The following is a 15567-nucleotide window of genomic DNA, read 5'->3' on the forward strand; positions in this document are numbered from 1 at the left end:
TAAATAAATAAATAAATATTTTTTAAAAAAGAAAGAAAATGGGATACAGGTTTGTGTCCATAAGAACATAAGACCAGGCTGGAGAAATTGCTTAGTGGTTAAGGCACTTGCCTGAAAAGCCAAAGAACTCAGGTTCCATTCCCCAGAACCCACACAAGCTGGATGCACAAGGTGTCACATGCATCTAGAATTTATTTCCAGTGGCTGGATGCCCTGGCGTGCCCACTCGTTCTCTTTCTTTCTCAAACAAGTTTGAATAAAACAAGAACTTGCTAGGCGTGGTGCGCATGCCTTTAATCCCAGCACTCGAGAGGCAGAGGTAGGATTGTTGTGAGTTCAAAGCCACCCTGAGACTACATAGTGAATTCCAGACCCTACCTCGAAAAACCAAAAAAAAAAAAAAAAATATATATATATATATATATATATATATATATATATATATATATATATGAAAGAACACAAGACCATACAAATTACGAGCTTTGGGTTTTAAGTATCAGCCCAAGGTCATACCTGAACCCAATCTCATAATCTTCCCTGAATCCCAAATTGCTACTGCCTGACTCCAGTCTCTACCAATGGGACTTCCTGCTGCAGCTTAAATCAATTTAAGAATGACAATGAGGGGCTGGAGAGATGGCGTAGCGGTTAAGCGCTTGCCTGTGAAGCCTAAGGACCCCGGTTCGAGGCTCGGTTCCCCAGGTCCCACGTTAGCCAGATGCACAAGGGGGCGCACGTGTCTGGAGTTCGTTTGCAGTGGCTGGAAGCCCTGGCGCGCCCATTCTCTCTCTCTCTCCCTCTATCTGTCTTTCTCCCTATGTCTGTCGCTCTCAAATAAATAAATAAAAAATGAACAACAACAAAAAAATTTTTTTAAAAAAAAGAATGACAATGAGGAACCTGGTCTGTTTATAGGGCAGATATCACCAGGCAACACCTCAGAAACTAACAATGGGAGGATTGCTCCTCGAGCAATCTAGAACAGGGTCTCGCAGGCTTGCGGCTGGCAGAGGGAAACAGACCTTTTGTCTTTACAATCATGTTGAGCTAAACCTCAGTGGTGACTTGTGTTCACAGCCTCACAGTGAAGGGACTTGGTCATGTGACATGAACTGCTATGAACTCATCAGGAAATTCCAGGGAGACGGATGGGGACAACATTTGACAACCCCTTCTGCGTCTCCCTAGAGAAGAAGTTCAGGTCGTGTGTCGTGAGTGAATTGTTTACACAGAGTCACTGTTCGCAGGACCCACCAACCTGGATTTCTCCTTTTTTTTTATTTTAAATTTATTTATTTTATAGCGACAGAGAGAGAAAGACAGATAGAGGGAGAGCGACAGAATGGGCGCACCAGGGCTTCCAGCCTCTGCAAACGAACTCCAGACACGTGCGCCCCCTTGTGCATATGGCTAACGTGGATCCTGGGGAACCGAGCCTTGAACTGAGGTCCTTAGGCTTCACAGGCAAGTGCTTAACTGCTAAGCCATCTCTCCAGCCTGGATTTCTCCTTTTATTTCCTTTGGTTCCCTCAGTATTTCATGTGGAAGGGGAGGAGGAGAGAGGTGGCTGTTGTCTTTGCTGAACTCTACGCTTAGAGATGATTCAGAGGCTTGGCTTGGTTCAAAGACGCCTGTGTGTCCTCTGGGGACCATGTAGAGGCACAGGATGCCATGCCGTGATCTCGTGCTTCCAAACCGCCCCCCTCCCCAAGAGCACCACGATTCCAAGACAAAGTGTGAACGCGGCAGCTGCAAGCACGGGCACTTCTGGGCTGTTTCAGGGAGAACGTCGCTGTCCGCTCAGCGTCTTTAGAAGACCGGAGCCGGGCTGGGCAGCACCCGCAGTGTGGCCCAATGAGCAGGGCCCGGGACCGTGGAACTGCTGAGCCACGTCGTACCCTTAGCAAAGGGGACCACGATCTCACATTAAATCAGTAGTCCAGGCCACTGGGCCTTCTTCCCATGTCCACCTCCGTGTCCACTACATCCACTCCCCACGCCAGGCACCCCCCCCCAGCCCAAATCACCACGCACTGCTGCCGCCAATGAAACACCCCCAGGCTGTAATCACACGCTACCTCCCCTTCCCACGTCTCCCTATCTGCAAACTTCTCCTTGACCTGAAAGAAGAGCATTCATGACTTTTATGACTGAGGTGGGGCCAAGCAGTGGAACTAAGCTGTCTTCTCCATGCTATCCCTTCCATCCCAACAGGCCCGAGGCTGCCTTCCGTCTCCCCACCTCCAGCTCCACACCCCTAAGAGACGCTGAGCCCTCTCTGGCCAGCCTCGGAGCCCCCACTTCCAACCTCTACACCCTTGAGGGATGGTAAGTGTAGTGGTTTGAGTCAGATGACCCCCCGAACACTCATGTGTTCTGAATGCCAGGTCCCCATCTGGTGGCACTTTGGGAACTGGAGCCTTGCCTGAGGGGGTGTGTGGTTGAGGGAAGGCTTATGGGTGTCATAGCCGGCTTCCCCTTGCCAGTGTCTGGCTCACACTCATGCTACAGTGATGAGAGGCAGCCTCTCTTCATGCCATCCTTTCCCTGTCATCATGGAGCTTCCCCCTGAGACCATAAGCTGAAATAAACAACTTTCCCCCAATCAGTTGCTTTTGTAATTCTAACAGCGAGCCTCCACCTCCAGCCTATCTACTCCGGCAGGGCAGAAAGCCTCCATGTCTCATCTCTCCACCCCTAGGCAACAGCAAGCCTCCACCTCCAGCCTCCTCCTCAAGTGTGCAGAGGCCTGACAAGCACCTTGAAGGCATGGGGTGAGGGGGCCCCCAGGCATTCCTGGAATCTTCTGAGAAACCCCAATAAACCTCAGCTTTCCCTTGCTTGAGTACTGACCCATTAGGAAAGCAAGAGTTAGCCACAAGGGGCCAAAATAATTGTTACTTGCAAGAGAGAAAGCTGACGGACCTGCAGCAAGTGCACTTTCTAACCTGAGCACCTGCAAGGGGCAGATCTGCTGCTGAGGCCCCCGTGTCCCCACAGCCTGGCTTCCCGCAGGACGAGAAGAGGTGAAGTGGCTCAGCTGCCCTTCTAACTCATCAGGGAGGTAAAAAAGCAGAAGTCAGGGTGCAGGAATGAGACCACTGGTCCTGCCACCAAATGCACCGAGCCAGCAGCTGGAGGGCTCAGAAGCATCCTCTGGGAACATGGCCCGGGTCCCTGTCCAGCCTGCCCATAAACAAGGCCAGGAAAGGTCAGGAGCCAGTCTAGAACAGAGCACACACATGAGGCCTCCTGGGTCCAGTGTTCTACAGCTAATGGGCCCTCTGCCCAGAATAGGAAGGAGCAAAGGTGTGGTGTACAGGCTTCGCCTCGGTGTCCCTGTATTGATCTCCACGGGACCCAGGATTCTAAGGGAAAGCTGAAAAGAACAAGGTGGTGAAACTAGCCAATATGGGACACACACACACACACACACACACACACACACACACACACACACATACACACAACACACATCTTGCAGGTAGAAAATGGCTTCACTCAAAGAATCTGCACTGTGGACTCAGGAAAGAACTTGGAGGCCAGCTACACCCTCCCACTGCCCAAAGGTTAAAAGGATGAAAGCCCGGGTGGGGGGGTGGTTGGAACAAAAAGCTGTAGTGGTGTAAATGTGGGATCCCCCCCCCCCAGAGGCTCATGTGTTTGAACCCTTGGTCCCCAGCTGGTGGCAGAACATTTTAGAGGTGGGACCTTGCAGGCAGAAGTGAGTCCCTGGGGAGAAGGACTTGACAATTTATAGCCCAGACCCACTTCCTGTTCACAATCTGCTTCCTGATGTGCCAAAGACGTGAGGAGGCAAAACATCCCAGATGCACACTGGGCCGGGCCACCACGGAGCCACCAGCTGCCACGCCTCCCCCTCCGTGACGGACGGTCTCTCTTCAAACTGTGAGCCCCAGTCGAGCCATCCTGCCTGAAGTTGCTTTTGCCTGGTATGTTATCACCGCGAGAAGAAAATCGGTGAGCACAGGGCATAACCTTGAATGACTGCCAACCTGGGTAAAGGGACGTGGCAGCTCGGATGTCTCCTGTCCTGAATGAATGTCCAAATCATGAAATGTGTAATGCACATGCTGAAACACACCACGAAACTCACCGAGCTTCTTGATTTCGTGCGTCCGCTCATCTCTGCTCAGCGGGACATAATTCATCTTCCGGCCGCTTTCCCCGTAGCCCAGAAGGAAGCCCCGGGATCGGCGAGGGCTCTTGGCTCCAGACAGGCGTGGTGCCTTCCATGCCACGGACAGCCTGTCCTCGGAGGGCCGGACACGCATGCGCAAGGGCTTGTTGGGCACTTCCTTTTCTTAAAAAGGACATGATACAGAAGCCATTAAACGGCGCACCACGTGGAGGTTTATGCTGCGTGTTTGTGGGTAAAATTTAGGCACACAGTGAGCTTCAGACACCCATCGTTGGTAACCGATTACAGGAAGATCATATGTGCGCTACTGCCCATTTCATACCACCATAGCTCAGGAACTTAGAATAAAAACATACCAATGCGGTAAGGCTGCCAGCGCCAGGTCTTGGAGGCTTTACAATGTCCCTTTTCATCTATTTCCTTTTACCCTCGTTAAGCCAAACTATATATTCTCTGGCAAGAGCGAAGGTAGATGTAAAAATACAGCAGAGAACTGCTCAGTTCTATTTATAACTGCTCCTCCCACCCAAAGGCAGTGATGTTGAAAAGACAGGCTCACCTTGCCTTAGTAAGCTTAAACACTAACTGAATTAACCAGAGCTCGTCTTCTATTTTTCTTCCATGTGTAAGTCCTGTCCCTGACAAACCACATTGCTATAACTGTCCTCCACATCTGTGGCTTTATTCTTGATCTATTAGCCAATTTTATGAAATCTTTGTTACTTTTTAAAATGTGTAGCCAAGGCTACCCTCGAACTCCTAACCTTCCTGCCTCTGCCTCTGCCTCTTTGGCAATTTCCTACTGGTGTGAGCCACTACAGCCGGCTCAAGAAATCTTCTTGATAAATTCACTAAATTCAAGAAATGCTCTGTCAACTTTCTCAAGGCAGTGTCTTCCGGATGCCATGCTCAGTGTTTAAAGAAGTAAGAGTGATACACTTTGGGACAAGTGTCCATGGCTCATGTGACTAACACGTTGCCAGTTTCTAGCAGTGGGAAACCTTCCAGCCCTCATCTGGGGATGCTAAGCAAATGAGCATCTGTAATTGTATGAGCCACTACGTCCCTCATGCTCCTCCTTTACAGTAACCAATTACGATTAGTGTTATTAGACTAGAAAGTTCTCAGCTCCAATAACTAAGACATAAAAACTACTGTCATAAGAGAGTGTGAACTTCAAGAATGCATACATGAATAGTCATGGTGGATGGCTGCTCTGACGTGTCACGTGTCTGGCTCCAATGTCGTGAGTCTAACCAAAGGACCGTCCCTTCGTGGGTTAGCTGGAGCTGCCTGTCAGTCACTGGACACCCCATTCCTAAAGGACAGCATAAAAGTCCCAACAAACTTTTCCCCAACATACAAATCTGTGATTATTTAAGCTTTTATAATCTAATAGAATAATCCAGAAAAATGAAATGCACATGGGTCCTCTGGGAGTCCGGGGCAGGGGGGGGGAGGGGAAACACTGTTAGACAGGAATGATGTTTTCTGTCTGAACTTTTCTCCATCCCTGGGTCCTCTCCAGCCAAGCATCTTGGAGGGGACCCAGTATCCCCAGGACCATCCTTGGGCCTTGAGGACAGTTGCAGGTTTCTACTCAGGACAGGCGGGTGCTGACTCAGCAGTCCCTGACACTCCTCATCAAAATGCTGGGGAGGGGGCAGGGGACAGTGAGAAGCACAAAGACCTTCAGGATTCTCTGAAGTGATGAGATGACAAAGAGGAAGGAGTAAAGTTCTGAGGACAAGAGGTTTAATCACAAATGACACAAGTTTGTTGGCCGAGGTGCCCAGCCCAGAACTCTGCTCTGATGCAAGCCAGGCCCACGAAATGTCAGCCACACAATACAATGACAGGGACAACAGCTGTCCCGTCAGACCGAGCAGCTCCTGCCACTAGCTGTTGCCAATCCGTGTCTAACCCCGTCATGCCAGCGCCCCAGGATTGTGACCAGGCCCACAGAACATCTGCGGGGAACAGGTCCAACCTACGTTTGATATGTGGCCCCTGTGAGAAGGAATTCTGCACTTTGAGCTGTCACAGTGCTGGCAAGTGTATGCGGGTTGCTAAGGGAGAAAAGTTATCAAGTCTTACCCAGAAGTAGACCCTGTGAGCCACACAACCAGCCAGCTAGGCAAGATGTGCCCACTAGTACAATGGTGGCCTGATTGGCATGGGAATAACCAACTGCTCTCTAATTGGATTCAAAAGCCCTCTCCATGGTAGGAAATTCACTCCTGCTACTGAAAACCTGGCCAAAAGCCTGTGGCTGGTAAGGATAAAGGCCCGAGGAGGGAAGCTACTTCGGTTGTTCGGAATGCATAGGTTATGTCCATCAAATTGCCCTCTAAATATCTGTGATTGTGCCCATACATTAGCGATGCTCTCATTTTGGGTCAATGAAGCTGGTGCTGACTGCTGCGTAGACTCAGAACTCATCAAAATGCTGAGAATTGGTGACTGCCGAGTTCTCAGTACTAAATGAGACATCTACATCACACCCTCCGAGGCTCAGGGAACATTTTGGAAAAGGGGGTGGGAAGCATGCAAGGGCCAGGAACGACTTCTTTTCTGTCTTCCAGATATGAAATGGCCATTGCATTCACCCCACACAACGGCTGTGTTCGTGACCTCGGGGTGATGTCAGTGCCCTCTACAGCACCCGCGTGACCTCGGGGTGATGTCAGTGCCCTCTACAGCACCCGCGGGACTTGGACCCATCGGCACCCCATCAGCGATGGAGGAAGGGGCAGAGGGAAAGATCTCAAAAGAGAAGAGGCACTATTTTAAAAGAAGAAGAAGAGGTTCAGGGGGAAATGGATGGGGGAGTCAAGAAAAGGTAGTGGGAGAGGATTGTGATCAAAATTCACTATATACATACAGGAAAAAGGGTCAAGAAACGGTTAAAGAAGAGCGTTACAGTTTGCAACAGGCTCTCACTTCGGTCACCCTAGTGTCCACATGAACCCCTAAGGTAAGGAGGAAAGGCACCCTTACCTCCACAAGAAAGCTGAAGCTCCCTAGAGTAAAGGAACTGACCAATCAGGGCCCTGAAGCCACATTCTGACCCCAAGAGTGCCGTCGTCCCCCGCTCTCCCATTGAAGCTCCCCCTCATTCCACACACCTTCCCACAAGCCCTTCCCAGCCCCCCTCTGCTCATGAATGTGAAACAGGGCTTGGAAGGCTCCCTGTAGAGTGTGAACCCACTGCCCTGCCCAGTTGGCATTGAGTGTAAGAATGTCAGTCTCCCCGGCTGACAGCTCATGAAGAGAAGGTCCCCTGGCCAAAGCCTGTTGCCGTGACAACATGAAGCTCACTGTCTGGGCAAAACCCACAAAGTTAAATGAGAGGCCACCCCTCTAAACCCAGCCATCTCTCTTCCAACGCTTTGAAACTTTCCCTTCTTTAACAGACCATCAAGCATCTTTTCTAGATCATCCCGGGACCCTTCCTTCCTTCAGCTGATGTGCACAACAAGAAGACCTTCCATGTGGCTCGAATTCCTTTGCAATTAAATTATTTAAGTGCATTCTCTAATCTAAGCTGTGTGTGATTGCTTCGCCAAAGCCTCCTGAAATTTCCTAATAAATCTCTGCGGGGCTTTTATCTCTCAAGCAGGAAGTCACAACTGCCAAGAGCAATTGGGCTCATGGCCACCAGCTGAGGGTACTTAGTTCAAACTCGGCAGGACACGTTCCCTCAGTCGCTCTTAGTGCATCAGAACCAGGTAGGTCATTCTCAGAGCTGCTTGGTCACACGAGACCCCTGAAAACTGTCTACCTGCCTGGGCAGCTGTGTGAAACAGTCACCACCTGGCTGCAGACCAGACACCTAGGCAGCATCGAGGTGCCCCCCCCCAACTTGCATCGCTGGCTTTGCAAATCGGCACACTTCTCAAGTGGCATGGAGTCAAACCCTGTTCTTTTCAACACCAAAAAAAGTCCAATATCCAAGCTTTGCCTAGTTATGATATTTTTTTTTTATTTTTTAAATACTTTATTTATTTGCAAGCAGAGAGAGGGAGACAAAGAGAGAAAAAAAAAAACGGTGGCACCAGGTCCTCCAGCTACTGCCAATGAACTACAGACACGTGTACCACTTTGTGCATCTGGCTTTACGTGGGTACTGGGGAATCAAACTCAGGTCACTAGGCTTTGCAGGCAGCATCTTAATCGCTGAGCCATCTTTCCAGCCCATGTTTGTTTTAGTTGTGTGTGTGTGACACAGAGAGCGTGCGTGTGTGTGTGTGCCTGTGTGAATGTCAGAAGACAATCTCCAGTGTTGGTTCTCACTTTCCACCATGTTTTGAGGCAGGGTCCCTTCACATTCACAGCTGGCCTGAAAGCTTCAGGGTTCCCGTCTCTGCCTCCCTTGTCTCTGGGCACTCTAGGATTACAGACACTCACGCTGCGTGTCTGACTTTACATGGTTTCTGGAGATCCAAACTTGTCTCTCATTGCTGTGTTTTTCATAGCAAGCACTTTATCTACTGAGCCATCTCCCTGACCCATCCAGTTATGACTGAATGGTAACTAAGTATCAGTAGGTTTCAACTGGACTTCCCCAAACTCTCATCCTGAAGTTGCGTTAAATCTACTACTTCTGGTGAATTGTGGAATTCTCCCTGAACCTCAGTTTCTTCCATTATAAAATAGTATATAGGAGATGGGTATGTCATCCCAGCATTTGGGAGGCTGAAGGAAGGGTATCACCATGAGTTCAAGGCCAATCTGAGCTATAAAGAAAGACCTTGTTTCACAAAACCAATGTATGTATACATACGTATATTGTTACATATATATTTGTATATATAATAGCATATGAGGTTTTGAAATATAATTCTTGTAAGGCATTCAGTATCATTTCCAGCAAATATTAAGCACACTAGTTCATGTGTGATGACTTTAGATCATCACATAATTAAAGGTCTGCATGATGAAGGCTTTGTTACCAGCTTGGTGCTATTAGGGGGCTGTGGAAATTTGAGAGGTGGGGCCTAGTGGGTGGCCTTTAGGTCACTGGAGGATCACCATTAAAGCAAATTGTGGGTCCCTAATGTTTCCATTTTTCATCCCTTTGCTCTTCTCTCCTAGCTACGAGGTGAGCAAGTTTCTCTGCCATGCACTCCCCTCACAATGGGCTATCTTGCCACAGGTCCAAGGCAATAGGACCCAACTGCTCATGAACAGAGATCTCCACACGGTGAGCCTCTCTCCTTGTGAACTGACTATCTCACAGGTTTGATATAGTAACATAAAGCTGGCTAACACAACTTATGACAAAACTGGAATCCTTTCTTCCTTAGATATATGCTCTAAGTGACAGCCCTGGGTGTGGAAGTGTCACAGAGTTCACCTCTGTGCTTTCAGGTGAACCAGGTCGAGAACAAAAGATGACTTATTGACAGAAATCCTTCTGGCTGACGAATATGAGTTGCCTATTCCCAGGTGACTGTTTTGGCATCATGAACTAAAGATATTGTTGACTGCTTTCACCATCCAACAGGATCAGTTCCTCGAGTTAGAGTAATTGGCACTCTTCACAATGCCAGCAGAAGGTGTGACTCAGTCTACAGCATTGACGTGTCCATGGGTTGTCCTACCAACCAACCTGGTGGCCCACTGTGCTGACCACAAAGCTTACCAGAGTTAACCCCTTCCCCTCCTCATTGTCTGAACGAGCAGGCCTGCATGCTCACAAACCCTTGACACACGCCCTATGCCCTGCACCTCTACCCCAGGATTCACAAAACTCTTCTTCAACACACCTGGCATTCACAGTGCAATCACGTGACCCTTAACAACAGCAACACACTCTGAGAAATGTGCTGTCAGGTGACGTCACCGCACGACATCACAGGGCATGCCTACACAGACCGTGTGGGTCTGAGGCCGTGCTGTGCCACAGAAAGCCAAGTCACTCGCCAATGACAGAGCATTGGTGATAGTAGAGAACTCTGTGCCCATCACAGATAAAGCCCTTGCTGCCTCCACAGGAATCAAAAAGGCTCTATCGAGCTGGAGAGATGGCTTAGGGGTTCAGGCACTTGCCTGAGAAGCCTGAGAACTCATGTTCAAATCTCCGGGTCCCACATAGCCAGATGCCCAGTGATGCAACGCTGCACACGTGCTACACGGGAGCGTATGCCTGAAGTTTGTTTGCAGCAGGCTGAAGGTCCCGGCACACCTATTCTTTCTCTCTCTCTCAAAAATAACAATAATTGGGCTGGAGAGATGGCTTAGCGGTTAAGCGCTTGCCTGTGAAGCCTAAGGACCCCGGTTCGAGGCTCGGTTCCCCAGGTCCCACGTTAGCCAGATGCACAAGGGGGCGCACGCGTCTGGAGTTCGTTTGCAGAGGCTGGAGGCCCTGGCGCACCCATTCTCTCTCTCTCTCCCTCCATCTGTCTTTCTCTCTGTGTCTGTCGCTCTCAAATAAATAAATAAATAAAATTTTAAAAAATAACAATAATTTTAAAAAATGATTTCAAAAGACTCTATCATTGTCTGTGTGGCTCTGTCTCAGTTTTCATGGCTCACTTTCCCTCTGAGAGGTATGTCCTCTGTTTCCCCACTGTGTAGGCAAAGCTGGCATCTCTGTGACCCTTTTGTGGCAGCAGCTTATCTATATGATGCCAGTTGCCATCACCCATGTCATTCTTTTTTTTTTTTTTCTTTGGTTTTTCGAGGTAGGTTCTCATTCTAGTCCAGGCTGACTTGGAACTCACTCTGTAATCTCAGGACGGCCTTGAACTCACGGCAATCCTCCTACATCTGCCTCCCGAGTGCTGGGATTAAAGGCATGCGCCACCATGCCCGGCTTCACCCATGTCATTCTGATTGGAGACACTTGCAACAGAGCTCAGGGTTAGCCCATCCTCGAAGCCCACCCACTGGTTCTCCACCCCTTGCCCAATCCACCCCACATGGGGTGGAAACAGCATCTTCAGGTGGCACTGCTTCTGATGAATGAGTCAGCCACACACTGCTTGTGACTCCCCCTTAGAGGTATGTCCATTTCTAAACACACACTCACACATGCTTCCCGAGAGCTCACAAAGGCCACAGACAGAAAAGGAAAAGGAAAGCTGGGTGTGGTGGCACACGTCTTTAATCCCAGCACTGGAGAGGCAGAGGCAGGAGGATTGCTGAGAATTCAAGCACACTTTGAGACTGCTTAGGGAATTCCAGGTCAGCCTGGGCTAGAGTGTGACACTGCCTCAAAAAGAGAGAGAGAAAGAAAGAGATAAAGAGGCAGATAGAGAGAGATCATGGGCACATCAGGGCCTCCAGACACTGCAAACAAACTGCAGACGCATGTGTCACTTTGTGCATCTGACTTTATGTGGGTCCTGAGGAATTGAACCCTGGTCCTTAAGTTTTGCAGGCAAGCACCTTAACCACTGAGCCATCTCTCCAGCCCCTCATTGTGGTTTGTTTTGCATGTGGTATGCATGTATGTGTATATGTATGTTTGTATGCCTGGGGGCACATACGTGTGTATGGGTGCTTGTGTACATGTATGTATATGTGTGCGGAGGCCAGAGGTTGCTGTTAGTATCTCCCTCAATCACGTTCCACCTTAGTTTTTGAGTCATGGTCTCTCACCGACTGTGATGCTCCCTGATTCATCCAGACAAGCTAGCCCCAAGGCTAGGGGCCACTCTGTCTCTACGGCCCCAGCTCCAGTGCACACTGCCAAACCTGGCTGCTATTCTGGTGCTAGGGGCTTAAAGTCAGGCCTTTAGGCAGGAAGCACTTTACCAACTCAGCCACCCCCCGCCCCCAACAGCCCCATGTTGCACTTGTGAAAACTCTGCAAACAAAGCTGGCTTTCGTAAAAATGGTGACTCAGCTCTCCTCAGCGCAAGGGAATGAGAGAAGGAAGTCATCAAAGAGAGATGAGGGAGGGCACCTAATCCCCATTATCCTCAGGGGAACAGGAAGCAGGAGCATCCGCTAGAACGAGGAGAACACAGGCCATGTGGTGGTTTGAATGCAAAATGTCCCCCATGGCCTCAAGTGTTTGTGATGGGGCATGGCCTCATGCTCCATCCCCAGCTGATGGCAACTTGGGAGGAGGAGGTGTACCACTGGGTGCCTGGGCGAACCTTGGGTTATTAGCCAAGCTTCGTACTTAAGACTACTTCCATCCCCGGATGTGACTGCTTCCTGATCATGTCCTCTCCTCCCATAAGCTCTTTCTGGCTGGGTGTTTCGTTCCAGAAATGACAGGCTAACTACAACGGGCCGGGACAGACGCTGAGACACGTGGCAACCTTGCGCAGCAGCCATTATGAAATACAAAGATAGAAGCTGATACCTTGGCCCAGAAGCTGTGGATTTGTTTAGTCTATCATCTCTGTGTCCAGAATTTTTCATATTTGGACTAATGACCAGCCTGAGAGTCACTTAAGTCCTGTTCAACCTCCAGGACTCTCTTCCTCCTCCTCATCTGGCTTCATCACTGACGTCCACCATCCTATCATCAGGCTCCCAAACCTCCAGCTCTCCTGTCTTCTTATTCTACGTCACAGTGTGAACTTTTACCTCTGAAGTAACTTGTGATCAGATCATCTAGGTTTAATTGTGTCCCCCCCACCACCTGCCAAAGTTCACATGTCGAAGTCTTAGCCCCAGCATCTCAGAGACTATATTTAGGGCTACAGCCTTTAGAAAGGTGTTATGAGGGGAGGCTGGAGAGATGGCTCAGTGGTTAAGACACTTGTCTGCAAAGCCCAATGACCCAGGTTCAATTCCCCAGGACCCACATCAAGCCAGATGCACTAAGTGGGGCATGTGTCTGAAGTTGGTCTGCAGAGGCTAGAGGCCCTAGTTCATTCCCTCTCTCCCTTCCTCCCTCCTTGCAAATAAATAAATAAATGGTGTTACAGGTTTAAAGGAAGCCCTTTGGTTGGGCACTGATCCAATCTGACTAGTGTCCTTAGAGCAGAAGGCAATACGAGCACAGGTGCTCATGGAGGGAAGCTGTAAGGACATGGTGGGAAGGTGGCCACCTATAAGCTAAGGACCAAAGCCCCGGGGGAATCTAAACCTGGCTACCCTTTACTCTTGGACTTCCAGACTCCACAACCACTGGAAACATATTTCTGTTGGATAACTTCCCAGTTTGTGGCAGACTTAGAAAACAAAGAAGTTGTATGCATTATTTTTTGTAATTTTAAAAACATTTTATTATTGATTTATTTGAGAGAGGGAGAATGGGCATGCCAGGGCCTCCAGCTACTGCAAACAAACTCCAGATGCATGCACCACCATGGGCAACTGGTTTACATGGGTACTGGGGAATCGAACCTGGGTCCTCACAAGTGCCTAAACTGCTAAACTATCTCCCCAGAATTATATTTTTTTTGCTTGTTAATTTTTCCTACCAGAACAAGTTTTATTCTGGTGTGAGCCCTTGTCTATCTTGTCTATTCATGCTAGCAATTACTTGGACCTGAGCCTGGAAAACCCACAGGCGCTGAACAACTAGATTAAGTAACTAAAGTCATATTTGTAGGTGGAGTATTTGGCCCAGGTAGGGCTGAGACAGCCAAAAAGAGACCTTCTGGAATTGGAAATGAAATCTTTGTTTTCAATGAAATAAAAGAATGGATTCGAGGGGGAGGAAGCTATCACTATTGCCGGGCTACATGACTATATTATGCCCTCCAAATTACCGTCTAAATATTTATATTTGTGCCCATTAACGCCACTCTCACTTTTGGCTAGAGAAGCTTCTCTTTTCAGATGCTGGTGGCCACTGGGAAGGCTCAAAGATCATCAAAATGCAGGAAGGTCACGTGCATGCCTGTGTACACGCACATGCACACTATGAGCACACTCATGAGTTTCTATTAAAGGCATAAGAAACTGATTACCTATGAAAGAGCCAGAAAATATTTCTTCTAAAACTAATACCATTAAGAACAAATTTATGAGCATAAAATAAAATAAAATAAATATTTAAAACACAAATGTAAGATTCAAATACAAGGCATGTATACCTGTCAGTAAAATGTTTACTGCTGGAGTCAACATATCTGAAATAAACAACCTTTCCTGCTTTGCACTTATCTTAGGCATGCAGTAGCCCCCTCTGATCCAAACTTTCCCTTTCCAAGATTCAGTTACCTGTAGTCAACTGTGATCCAAAGACATTAAATGGAAAATTCCAGAAATAACTCATAGATTTTAAATTGCACACTGTTATGCACAAAAATGTGACAAAATCTCACACTACCCCACTGCATCCTGCAGAGGGCTAGTGTCCGTCCTGAAGAGCGCATGAACTGTCCCTCAGTCCGGTGTATCCATCGCGTACACAACACCATCTTGTTAGTCCTTCAGTAGCTTTCTAGGTTCATCTCTGATATTGTAGTGTCCCACGTTTTTGTTCAAGCAACACCTCACAGGCCTAATTCACCTACACGTCATGTCATCCCATACCATCCTAAGAAGGGTGAATGCAGCGCAATAAGCTATCTCAGGGGATGCGGAAAAGTTCACATCCACATAACTTTGACTATAGTACATTGTTACAGCTCTTCTCTTTCAGTGTAGTTATTGTTAAATTCTTGTTGTACCTCCTTCATTAGTTTAAAATGATCATTCATGGGTTTATACATAGGGACGAAAGCGTGGCATTATAGAGTTAGGAACTACTTATGGTTTCAAGAATCCACTGGGGTCTTAGATCAAAGCCCCTGCAAGTGAATTACCATGTTGTCAGTGCTTTTCTGGTTGTTGTTGTTGTTTTTTTGATTGATTAACTTCGAGGTAAGGTCTTGGTCTAGCCCAGGCTGATGTGGAACTCACTCTGCAGTCCCGGGTTGGCCTTGGATTCACAATGGTCCTCCTACCTGGGCTTCCGGAGTGCTGGGATTAAAGGCGTGCGCCACCGCGCCCCGCCGACCTCAGTGACTTTCAAGTCTCATCCTTGGCCCCTGCTTGTCTCTCTCGCAATCCTCTGCTTCTTGTGCGCTTCCTCTACCTCAAGAATCACACTAGACAGGATTCCTGAGCTCATGTCTAGCTCTTTCTTCCAACTTGCATACCTTTACCTACAAGAATTTTCCATTACAGCACCCCCAGTCCAACAGATCTGTGGAAGAACATACCACGTCTCTCTGCAGCCAGGCTCTTCTTCCTTCCTCCTTTCACAGAAGGGATTTTGACAATTCTCTGCACCAGAGAAACTAACTTTTTGTTTTGTTTTTTTCAAGGTAGCGTCTCACTCAAACCCAGGCTGACCTGTGATCCTCCTACCTCTGCCTCCCAAGTGTGGAAATTAAAGATGTGTACTGGGCTGGAGAGATGGCTTAGCGGTTAAGCGCTTGCCTGTGAAGCCTAAGGACCCTGGTTCGAGGCTCGGTTCCCCAGGTCCCACGTTAGCCAGA

General features: G+C 48.5%; 1 protein-coding gene across 5 annotated transcripts in view; it reads right to left on the reverse strand.

Moving 5' to 3' along the window:
* The window catches only part of Fndc1 (fibronectin type III domain containing 1), a 90715-nt gene that overhangs the window by 48687 nt on the left and 26461 nt on the right, over positions 1–15567 (reverse strand). For all 5 annotated transcript variants that reach the window (XM_045158268.1, XM_045158267.1, XM_045158265.1 and 2 more), the window contains one exon: positions 4121–4327. In XM_045158268.1, coding sequence (XP_045014203.1) covers positions 4121–4327 — 207 coding nt within the window. The remainder of the gene's footprint in view (positions 1–4120; positions 4328–15567) is intronic.

Source organism: Jaculus jaculus, chromosome 9, assembly GCF_020740685.1.
Source record: "Jaculus jaculus isolate mJacJac1 chromosome 9, mJacJac1.mat.Y.cur, whole genome shotgun sequence".
Classification (NCBI taxonomy): Eukaryota; Metazoa; Chordata; class Mammalia; order Rodentia; family Dipodidae; genus Jaculus; species Jaculus jaculus.